General features: G+C 35.8%; 1 protein-coding gene across 4 annotated transcripts in view; it reads right to left on the bottom strand.

The window, feature by feature from the left end:
* Window positions 1–12726, bottom strand: part of LOC123547132 (leucine-rich repeat serine/threonine-protein kinase 1-like) — a 110736-nt gene that overhangs the window by 41273 nt on the left and 56737 nt on the right. For all 4 annotated transcript variants that reach the window (XM_053549668.1, XM_053549670.1, XM_053549671.1 and 1 more), the window contains exons 21-30: window positions 12340–12609; window positions 11625–11728; window positions 8098–8223; window positions 7093–7256; window positions 4863–5010; window positions 3811–3951; window positions 3074–3159; window positions 1543–1637; window positions 933–1095; window positions 140–364 (exon numbers count right to left, since the gene is read on the bottom strand). In XM_053549668.1, coding sequence (XP_053405643.1) covers window positions 140–364; window positions 933–1095; window positions 1543–1637; window positions 3074–3159; window positions 3811–3951; window positions 4863–5010; window positions 7093–7256; window positions 8098–8223; window positions 11625–11728; window positions 12340–12609 — 1522 coding nt within the window. The remainder of the gene's footprint in view (window positions 1–139; window positions 365–932; window positions 1096–1542; window positions 1638–3073; window positions 3160–3810; window positions 3952–4862; window positions 5011–7092; window positions 7257–8097; window positions 8224–11624; window positions 11729–12339; window positions 12610–12726) is intronic.

The raw sequence follows: 12726 nt of genomic DNA, 5'->3' as shown, positions 1-12726 counted from the left end.
AACCAAAACAGTAATTTCAGAATTCAAGGGTTCTTTTTTTAGGGTATGATAACAAGAAAACAGCATGGAGTACCACATTAATTTTTACTAAATACTAGTACACAAAATTACGAATTTAAAAAGAAGTAGTTTCTGTTACCTTTTCATCATAAGCCTTTCCATCAAGGATCTCTGGTGCTTGATACCCGGGTGTTCCCACCAGACCCACTGATCTCCCACTCCAGTTGAACTTTGATATTCCATAATCTGACAGTTTCAGGTTCACAGGGGCAGACAAGTCCAGTGACATTGTTAGAATGTTGTCTGATTTCAGGTCTTTGTAAATGATGGCATTGGTATGCAAGTATTCTAGTCCTTTAGCAATCTGAATAAATCAAATAAAATATTCATTACTCACTTCAACTACAGCATCTGTTTGATATTTGAAATATGTTTACACAGTTTTCAACATTAGTTCAGTTATGTAATGGTCAGGGAATGGTAAAGGAAGAATAAATTTATACACTTTGCTTTCTTGTCTTCTGTCAAAAACATCTCTGGAAAGAATCACCTCACTAGGAAATCAAACTCCCAACCTTTCCACTCTTAACTTCTTGTTCTCTACATACAGAGCTAAACAACTAGACTGTTCAAACAATGTACATGCAACATAACATTACTACTTTTTCATTTTGAACTGTAATTATACATTTATCTAAACTGTTAAATTTCTTCCACTAAATCACTGAAGAAACAACACTAGCTTAATCAATCATCATAAACAGACTTCCATGTGTTCCATACCACCTCAGGGACTGTATCAAACAAGTCAATGTAGTGTCGAACCATTCCTGAAGCCACATAATTAATAGACTGATGCCAACAAACATACAATGTACTTACTTTCCACCTTAAAAAAATAAACTACAAAATTTCAGTAAAAATCAACAAACCTGAAAGACAAATTTGAATATCAGTTCCTTCTCAAACAATGCAGGGAACAATTCATCCTTGTTCTTATACCTGTTAAACACCGGCCGACCCTGAGTCTGCTTGTCTAGAATATCTCTCAAGCTTCCCAAGGGAGCCAACTCTAATGCCATCATTAATTTAGGTCTACAAATATAAAGATTGTTGAATCAATTCACTATACATAAAGCTACAGACATAATCATATGATATATCAGTCTGCCTGACAGAAAATAAATACTAATTTATTTTAGTTTGATTTTGACAACAACTCTAAGTTAATCTGAATCACTCTTGCATTGACTTACTGGTAAAACAGTACAAGTGTAATATGAGGTGATTCGGACATAACCCAAGTGGGGTTCGAGCCTAAGCCCTTCTGGTTAAGCAGCTTATAACTTCACCACTAGACCACTGCTCCCCTTAACCATTTTCAGGTGAAAAACAGGCAAGAAAAGAATCAAAACTTACCAAAACTTAAATAGAATTATAATCAATAACCAATAACACTGCACTTTAATTTACAGAAACGTTTAATTCTTATCACAGATCACGCATGAGAACAACACTAAAATCCATCTCTATTCTTTTTACCTGAATGCCAGACCAATGAGTGATACAACACAAGGGTGATGAAGTCTGCTTGTAATGGCCACTTCCTGTCGCATCTCCTTAATTGCTCGTAATGCCTAGTGAAAAAACAAGAAGAAAAATAGAAGTATACTGCCTATTTTTATGATTTTGTTAGTAGATATTGACAACAGAGACCGCTATGTTTATGTCAGTGTATTTGTTCCACATACCCTCGATAAGTCTCTGTTTGAAAGCACCAGAAAATATTTAGCAACTAATTTCTACAAGGTTTACCCATAGCTTTAGCTGCACTTCTACATCAAGCACCACTGCATGTAGTTAACATTTGTATTCAGATATATCTCCACCATTCCATTTAGACTAATTGCGCTTGAGAAGGTCAGAACCACATATCAGCTGAATGCTCAACCTTATTCATTACACCAACAACACCAATCCCTCAATCATATATTTCCTTTTCCACTGGAATATCTACAACCTCTACATTACAGTCAACCTCTACATTACAGTTAAACTTGTATAAAGACCACGCCTGGAGACAGCAAAATCATTATTTTCAGGCAATCTTCACATACAGGCTAAAACACAATACAAATGTTTAAATCAAAAAGAAACTTGTTATTTTAATATCCAGCTGGTCTTTGTTCACAAACAGACTTTTGCACTTTGTTTTGTATCTCAATTTTCCCTTCATGCAAACTTATATTTTCTTTCTATCTCTGTAGTCCCAGAGAAAAACACTGTCTTATCAGGATTTACACCACTTCTGCCTGTATTCATCAATATACTTAGTCTAGTCTAGAATTTACACCAGGGTGCATATTCATCCACATTCAAAATTTCTAAACTTTACACCAAGGCCAACATTCATCAACATACTTAATCTAAAATTTACACCAAGGACAACATTCATCAATATACTTAATCTAAAATTTACACCAAGGCCAACATTCATCAACATACTTAATCTAAACTTTACACCAAGGACAACATTCATCAACATACTTAATCTAAAATTTACACCAAGGACAAAATTCATCAACATACTTAATCTAAAATTTACACCAAGGCCAACATTCATCAACATACTTAATCTAAAATTTACACCAAGGACAACATTCATCAACATAGTCTTAGTCTAAAATTTATACCATCTAAAACTTAATGTTTTAAATCACTAAAAATTCAAATTGCTGCAATTTCTTTTTTAAATATCTATTAAACTGACATTGTTGCAGTATATAATTGAGCCGTGCCATGGGAAAACCAACATAGTGGGTATGCGACCAGCATGGATCCAGACCAGCCTGCGCATCCGCGCAGTCTGGTCAGGATCCATGCTGTTCGCTAACAGTTTCTCCAATTCCAATAGGCTTTAAAAGCGAACAGCATGGAGCCTGACCAGACTGCACGGATGCGCAGGCTGGTCTGGATCCATGCTGGTCGCAAAGCCACTATGTTGGTTTTCTCATGGCACGGCTCAATTATTATAATCCTGCCATTTCCCTAAGAAATCCATGTATGTCCTCACCTTGATACTTTCAGTTTCATCCATATCAATCTCTGATCTTCTTGCTTTAGCAACGTTTACATAGATATCTTCCTCCTGCGCCTCGGCTGTAATCATACATAAAACATGAAATATTCTTGCCTGTCTACTCAAGAGAAGTATACAATTGTCTGATTACATACCAGGGATAGATCTCCCCCATCTCTCTTTACAGAAATACATTGTTCTAGAGTAGTGCGCACTTGAATTAGGTAATTAGTACTAGTCAAATGAAACTATAAACAAAACATCAGAAAAGATCTAAATTTATCTTTTAAGAGGATAGGCTTAAAAAATGTTCTTATTTATCTGCCAGTGAAGGGCAGTTGCTTTCCTAACCTTCAGGACAGACTGTGTAATTTTTTTTCTTTTTTTGTGGTTTGTTTGTTGGGGTAAGAGTAATGCAAACACAACGTATGGCCACTTTTCAAGCTACTAGTGGTGAGGGATTTCTGATTTTCTTCTTGTGTTTTGCAAATTTTTTCATGAAAAAAAAAATTCAGTCTTTTAGTTATTTTGAATAAAAAAATTCAAATACATGGCCTTTTTCATGCTCCAGTATACATAATAGAAGCTTTTTATTCAATAGCTAGATCTCAGTATCTTGAATTTAGAAGGACAAACTACTTAAATATGAAGCTTGGTCATTATGTGTGTTTAGAAATAAAACTACCCTACTTTAATCCTGCTGCATATATCACTCAAGTTTATTAACGTACCTACAGATCCCTGTGTGGACAATGTCGCTGTACCACTGTCACTACTGTTACTGTTAACAGAGGCAAACTTCCCTGCTTCAATACGGTTACGTATATCACTCCGATACACCTTAATTGCCACTGCCTGACCATTGTATTTTCCTGGAACCAAAATAATTAAACCCTAGTAACAAGGTGTCTATAGTAAATACTATAAATGTCAGATATAATCAACAAACATATTGAAGATATTTGGTTGTTTTGACTGAATATGAAATACAGTCAAACATATTGTGCTCAAACTCAGAGGTAATTCGATTCCCACCTATGGCCAAACTTATAGTCAGATCCCAGCCAAATCCTTTTTAAATATACTTTGTTTGATGGCTCCATCAACCAATAACTAAAAAAATTGCCAGTCCTGATGTGTTCCAGCAGACAAAGTTAGACTGTACATCTCACCAAGAAGTTACACAACTTTTACATTTTCAGAAGCATGTAGGGCTGGTGAAAATGTGGTAACTATCTCATTATTTGGTGAGATATGTTCAATATCTACTCAAACCAAAGAAATTTTCTTTATACTCTTTACATTAAAATATGCATTTTTCAACAAAGTTTAATCTCAGCAGCCATGTGAAACAGATTTATGTGAATGAAAATGAAGTCAGACATCTTGTGACATTAAAAAGATGCATATGACTTCAAGATCAATTTCGTTCTATGATCTGCAGCATAGCATTATGTAATTCTCGTCAAGTACAATTATTTCAATCAAGAAATATTCTATTAAGAACATAGCTTAACTCCATTTTTTTTTTAAAAATGGTGCATAATACACTTGCTCAAGCATTGATGGCTATTCACCAAGGCTGACCCTAACAAATCCCACTCCCCCCAGTCATTTTCCTAATATATCCTTTGTTTGAGTACCTCAAAATCCTGGATAACACAAGCATTTATCTCATCGTTTTGCACCTTTGAGTGTACTCGCAGTATAACAACAAGAATGTCCCACTAAAAATAGAACAATGCTAATGCTTTTTCAATCAAGCTATAAACAATATATTTACCTTTAAACACTGAACCAGTCACTCCTGTACCCAGACAACTCTCTTTGGTCTCTTTAAGTTCAAGTTTGTCCAGAGCCATAAAGTATTTGTCAGGTAGTTCCTTCATTAGTAGGTCTGGTACAAGTGCACTTAATTCTTGCTTTATACCCTGAAATCATTTTCAAATTGAAAGAAATAACCTTCATTATTTCACATTATTTCATGACTCTTAAACTCCACTTCTCTAATTGGCCAGTCACTAATCACAGAGATGTCCACAGAAAATGATATTTACAATAAAGTTACATACTTATAAACAACCCTTTACATTCAGTTATTTCAGATGGCAGTCACATTTGCATATAACAGAATGTACACAATAAAAGACACCTTTTTTTCTGGTATCATGTTTTCATATTTTTTTTTCATTTCTAGTACCGTATGTTACAGGAATGACAAGGCTGACTGTCTGTAAACAAGTTTTCTTATGAACAATGTAGCATTTGTTTTACTATTAGATACTCACATTAAGTGCTCTTTTTCAAATAAGGTTAAGAAATAAAATACTTACTATACAATAGTATCAGTGAATATCAAAGTCAGGATTAAGAAACTATTAACCTAGTTCAGGTCCCTAAACTTTAATTTTCACTTCATTATCATACAATAACTGTTTAAAACTTCAAACTCTCATCCTAAATAATTCACTTCCAATACAAGTATATACATTTACTATGAAACTAAAATGCACTTGATCTGTCATTAAACTACATGTTGACTTAAACTGTTTCATGCAAAAAATTAAAGTGTAAATGATGAGTGCACCTCAAGGTGCATAGCCCTCCCATGTGGGTTAAGAAAAAGGGCTTGGGGTTAGGGTTCTTGACTGTGACCTAAACTTGGAGCTACAAATCTAAGTTTTCTGTGTGACACACCATCTCATTATGCTATACGTTCGTATAATTTCATTGGAATCCTTTGAAACTGTAAAGTTAAAACTGAGAAAGAAAGTACTGCGGACAAGCAAACTAACTCATGGAAAGTGCAATTATCATTTGGAGCATGAAACATACACAGAAAATAACTGACAATTTCTCAACATGTTAAAGGACTGCAATATGTCTAACCTTAGCACCAATGCAGTTCTTTATCTACTGTCATCCTACGAATATAAGACGCACATTTTTAACAAGATTCTGGTCTCAAAGGACCGATGCGTCCTATATATAGGGATAGAAAAAGACCAAACATTTCCCCCCCGACTCAAAAATTAAGAAAATCGATCTTTGTTTACACCGCATACCTCTATATTGAAGAGAATTCAAGGGGAGTAAATACCAGTGACTCAGGCCTAGCTAATAGCCGGTATCGGGACCCGGCGTCTTAAATTGCTTCTGTATAAAATGTAAAATTTAGAGCTCACGTAAAATCTTAAGCTGTTTTTCATTAAAATTATATTTTACAACGCATTTCTGTAACTGATCATTAAGTTTTTAACAAGGCCTGTGTAAAACTTTCCCGGCGTGTTTTCACACATTTTGCATTAAAATGCTTGAAACTCCATAATATTATCAGGTTGCCCGGAAATCGATTATCTAATTTCAAACATAATTTTGATAGTTGTCAATAATCCTCTTGCTCATCAAGAAATTCACACCCGAGGCATTACTTATCTTACACCTACCGTCACAATCTGCAAACAACCGTTTAATCATACCCGGAGGCAATTGTAAACATGTGCATGCGAGATTTTAGACTGATCCAAAATGATCATAGTCGCTGATCCGTAATGTTCAAAACAATTTGCAAACCAGTCTTAAAATTACATCCTTTTACCGCCACATGCCAATGTGTACTTTCATTTTCACTGGCGTCAATATTCATGGGGTGATCAGAGGATGTGGCAGTTTAGTGCTTACACAGAGTTTATGCTTTTCAATTTAAATACTTGCACAACATGCAAAAACATCGACAATGATTTAGCAAAAACCGACGAGTTCGTAGAAACTATAGCGAATTTCGGACAAACATAAATTCGGATAAGTGATAAGTGGGTATGAGCATTTTTCCAGAATTCTGCCGATATTTTTTCACTGCGTCCTATACACGAGTGCGACTTATAATCGGCCAATTATGGTATTCTTACTGTCATGACAGACACAACTTTGGGTGGGACATGATGTGCATCTCTAAAATGAAAACCATTCTATCTATCACTGATTCTTTATAAAAAAATTGTTTTCTCCCAAACCTGTGGACATGTTATTGAGTCTCCATTAACGAGCAATCTGGCGCAGTGCTCCATAGTGAAGTGGTTTATTACATTTGGCAGTGGCTGCCCCTGGTAACATGTAGAACACAGGGCATATCGCTCAAGATGCATACTAAGTGACATCATATCTGGTTCTAGCAATCCTGGAAAAAGAAAAGAAGTTTAACCCTTACCCTCCTAAATTTCTATAATGAACTTGTCCACCTTTTAATTTGGACAGTACCGTTAACTGTTAAAAGGGGTTCTTGCCAAAAAGATACTGACCGAATGGCGAACAGTGCAGATCTTATCAGACTGCATGAATGTGCAGGCTGATCAAGATCTACACTGGTTGCAAAGATAGAATCAGTCGTGTCCAGCATGATAAGGGCTAACATATACATTTATAGTACATTTATCTTCAAAACTGTAAACGCACATTTTAAGACCCTGACAAAATTACCATTTTGTTCAAAACTACAAAATTCCTTGCCTTGGAAATTAAGAGATTTCACAGAACTCTAAAAGTATGATATCAAACAAATGTAATTAGTGCAAGATGCTGAATAAAAATGCATGTGATACATTGTAAGTAAACAACAATGTGTGCTCTGACTTCAAAAAAGCTGAATGTGTGCTCTGACTTCAAAAAAGCTGAACTACCCATGTCAATGCAGTTATAATTCATGAACATTTCTGTATAGAACATTTCAATAGATATAAAACTGCCACTGCACTATTTCACTGAAACTTTATACCAGAGCAGCACAGTGTTACAGCACTGATCATGTAATTAAAGCTATCGTCCCCCTTTCAAATCTTGGCCAGTGGAATTTAACCATGGCCTCCACAATCCTTTACCAAGATAAAAGTACTTGTACAAAATTCAAGAAGCAGTTATCAAGATTAGTTTATGTATTTTGAAGTGATAATTTTCTTTAAAATCAATGTAAAATAAATAGGTTTAGACTAAACTGTATACAATTTTTTTTAATGTATACAAACCTGGATAGTAATCTTGTATGATGTCCTCTATTTCATCAACAATTATACCAATAATGGCAAATTTTCCAGTTTTACTGACTTCAGTAATCAATACACCATTCTGCAGGCCATCCCTATTGTCTGAACCTGAAGAGTAGAAAAATAACACGGTAACTGTCTTTTTCCCAAAATAATAAGGTACTGAAAGTTTTTTGTTCTTTTTTCATAAACAACTCTGTAGCTTTACTGATATAAAAAGCAACAAACACACCCTTATATCTATAATATTGTAACATGCAATATGAAATGAACATCTTGTTAATATGATAATACCTTAGCCTTGGAGCTAGGTAACCAGATTGTTCACTATACAATGCCTTGGTGTGATAAACAATTGACCTTAGCTTTATCAAAATATTCTCATGTGGTCTCTGTGACCTTGACCCTGGAGTTGTAACCTAGGTTGTGCACTCTGCATATCACCTTGGTAATGTAAATAATTGATCTTTGTTTTATAAAATTCTTCAAAGAAGTTTAGAGAATATGGAGCTGACACGCAGTACGACTATTTGACATATGACCTCAAAGTGTGACCCTGGCCTTAGACCTAGTGACCTTGGTTTTTCACTCTGCATGTCATCTTGAAGTGTTTAATAAATGATGCTAGTTTTTAAGTTAAGCTTTTAAGACATTTAACCTTAATCCAACCTTGACTTTGGAGTTTCTGACATGGGTTGTACACTCTGCCTGTCATCTTGGTAATGTAAGCTATTGTTATTTGTTTTATGAAAATCCTCAAGGAAATTTAGACAATATAGAGCAGACATGAAGTTAAGCTTTTTGACCTTTGACCTCATGGTGTGACCTTTACCAGGGACCTAGCTACCCTGGTCCTGAGCTTTGCATGTTGTCTTGATGAGGTTAACAACTGATGCTAGTTTCATGAAAATCTTCCCCTGCGGTTGAGAAGATATATGGAGCAGATATAATGGACAGAAGGAAAGACGGACATGCATTACTCCAATATACACCCCTATATACTTTGTACAATCAGACATAATCTCGAATGATTAACTTTCCCTGATTTTGCAATTTTTATAATTTTGCCACAAATTTGTATTCCTAAAGAAAGCACATTCTTAAGTGCTTTTACAAAGAAAACTGATTGTACTGGCAAAGATTTAAGCTTTCAAAATTAGACTATAAATTTAAAAAAAATTTAGTCACACATGAAAATATCTGATACCACAGAACACATGTAAAACCACTCCAGAAACTTAGCAGATTATACAAACATCAGCAAGGAGCAAATTACAGTGCCTACTGTCTTTACTATGTACATTCAAGTCTCAAATCAACTTTTTTGTGTTACGCTGATGTATATGGGGAGATCAGAAAGTTCCAAAGTTAACAAAATTTTCAGTTTCTGTGGGAAACAAGCAAATTCGATGAATTGGTATCCCCCGCCGAAAGGGTTTGTGGTGAGGAATGGCAAAAAGATATATCCGGCAAAAAGTTAAGGATGTTAATAAGAAGCAAATAATTTCATTAGTCAAAATCAATTTAACAGAAAACAAATGTTTAATTAAAGAGTACACAATAAATGTATGATACTTTGATCCGGACTAAAGAATTTATTTTGAATGGGATATGCTTACTGTAATAAGCTTAGCCTTTAAAATTAAATGCAGTTAATTGAAATGTGAGCTTGAAGTTTAACTGGAATGAAATATTGTCTTTGAGTGGTTTGGCACCAGGTGTTGCTGTTTTACATGTACATTTGAAATTAAAAGATCAGATGTCCTTAAGAGAACACAGATAAGATATCTTGAACATGGCTGAGGGCAAGGTTTGTGCAGTCACAACTTAACATGTTGAAGTTTGAACATTTAAAAAAAAAAAAAAGGAATGGAAATATATAATCTAATATAGATATTGTATATATTTATTTTTTAGGGGGTGGGGGTGCAGGGGAACGGGAGAGGAAACAAAATTTCACATGCTGATTATAAATATTGATCGAAAATTAAAAATGAAAAAAAAAAAAAAAAAAAGGTAAAGGGTGAAGTTGGAGTGTGTGTGGGGGGGGGGGGGCGGGTGGGGTTGGAAGGTTTGAAAAAAAATCTAAAATAAATGAAAAAAAAAAAATTGGAGGGGGCGGGGAGTGGGGTTGGGAGGGGAGGGGTGTGACCAAGGCAAGTGGGTGACCAGGTGTGGGTGCGCAACTTCCACATGTTTACAATAAATGTTCACAGAAAAGAATGAAAGAAATTTAATGAAATTCTGCCAAATGGTAAGTTTGTTATGTACAAATATGTGGATTTTTAGACAATTAAAGGGCAATAACTCTGAAGTTACAAAAAGAAATCCGTACAAAATTGTCTGTGCACAACCACATTATAGTGCTCTAAATTCTGTTAAAGTTTCATAGTTCTAGGTCAAATATATCAAAAGTTATGATGCAGAAATTGGCATATCTATAGTACCCTATATAGTTAACACTAGAAACTTCTAAGGGCCATAACCCTGGTGTTACTTGGGCAATCTGTCTGAAACTTGATGGGCCCCATAACCTCATAGTGGTGAATATGTATATGAAGTTTGTTTGAAAAAAATCTAAAATAAGGAATGAATTTTTTTTTTTTTTGGGGGGGGGGGGGGTGTCGGGGGATAGGGGGGGAGGTGTGTGATCAAGGTAAGGGGGCGACCAGGTGTGGGTACACAACTTCACATGTTTACAATAAATGTTCATGGAAAAGAATGAAAGAAATTTAATGAAATTCTACAAAATGGTAAGTTTGTTATGTACAAATATGTGGATTTTTATACAATTAAAGGGCAATAACTCTTAATTTACAAATAAATCCAAATGAAATTGTGTGTACACAACCACATTATGGTGATCTAAATTCTGTTTAAGTTTCATAGTTCTAGGTCAAATATATCAAAAGTTATGATGCAGAAATTGCCATATTTATAGTACCCTATATAGTTAACACTAGAAACTTCTAAGGGCCATAACTCTGGTGTTACTTGGGCAATCTGACTGAAACTTGACGGGCCGCAAGAACTCATTGTGGTGCACATGTATATGAAGTTTTAAATAAATATTCCCAACCATTTCCTAGATATGGCTCCGGACGGACGGACGGACGGACGGAAAGAAGGAAGGAAGGACGGACGGACGGACAACGCCAAAACTATATCCCTCCGACTTTCGTCGGGGGATAACAAAAGATGTGAGCCGCACCATGAGGAAATCAATATAGTGGGTTTGCGACCAGCATGGATCCAGACCCGCCTGCGCATCCGCTCAGTATCCATGCTGTTCGCTTTCAAAGCCTATTGCAATTAAAGAAACCGTTAGCGAACAGCATGGATCCTGACCAGACTGCGCATCCGCGCAGGCTGGTCTGGATCCATGCTGGTCGCAAAGCTACTATGTTGGTTTTCTCATGGCATGGCTCATGTAATGTAAAATGTATAGGTTATATACTGTTCGTGAGAAAAAAAGATACCCTTATAAAAGTGAAACGCTCCAAGGTTACCTGTAAATATAGCCGGTTCCACGCAGAAGCCCCCATCTTCATGACTGACATGGATTAACTCTCGACAGAATGTCTTACGTGCTGACTTTATTTGTAATCCATAGCTTAAAAAAGAATAAAATATTACATTATAAAAGTCAACAGATTTATACAGACTTAACAGACTTTACACTGCTCAATTTCTAAAATGGACTGGTTCATCATTCAATTTGGGAAGTACCACTTAGTATTTGCACTAGTCGCAAAGACTGAATCATCTTGCCACCAGCACGCTAAAAGTCAATATATATAATCCATTTTTATATGTTTCAGCATAATGTTTGTCAGTAAATAGTTTTTGACAAGTAACTAAACAGCAACAGTTACTGTGGAAACGTGATCAGATTACATTTTGTTTTTGTTGGCTTTTTTAATACATGAAATATAACGACTTTCCAGGTTTGGTAGTGGAGAAAGAACTCAACCTTCCTAGCACATTTTTAAGGCAAAGATAGGCATCTGAAGAAACAGCCATGCTAGCAAAATGGTTCCCTCACAGGAAAGAACTCAACAACTCAAAATCAGCCTCAGTCTCAGTGAAAGGCAAGTGATCCAAATTCATCAATCTTGACCACCTGGCCACAGAGGCCTTTAATGGCCAAATCATGCTCTCATAAGGATTCTAGCCCGAGTCTTGAGTATGACACTCAAGACCCTGGCTGGTTCCCATACTTACAAGCTGCCTCCCCTTTTAGGACCACTGGACACGCTGGTTCCATGTCTCATTGACATCATTCTCATTGAGTGTGTCATTATCGGTCGGAAGTGCCAGTCTTTTTTCGCAAACTGTTCTACCCGCATCATCATACGTGTAACCAGTCGCATCCAGAACCCACTTGGACAGTCCGACATTCTGTACAGTCTTCTCATAGTCTTGGCGTCCAATTTGTCGTCTGCTGTTTCTATAATTGGAGGATCAACTGGAAGCTGACATGGGAAAAAAAGGCTGAAATGAAATAAGCATAATTAGGTATACCTTATATTCCCTAATTAACACCCTCTCTTAACAAAATGTGACCCCCACTGCCGCACATATACCGGTATTTAACAAGAGGACCATGAT

This window comes from Mercenaria mercenaria, chromosome 8, assembly GCF_021730395.1.
Source record: "Mercenaria mercenaria strain notata chromosome 8, MADL_Memer_1, whole genome shotgun sequence".
Classification (NCBI taxonomy): domain Eukaryota; kingdom Metazoa; phylum Mollusca; class Bivalvia; order Venerida; family Veneridae; genus Mercenaria; species Mercenaria mercenaria.
This window is presented reverse-complemented; position numbering and strand designations above follow the sequence as displayed.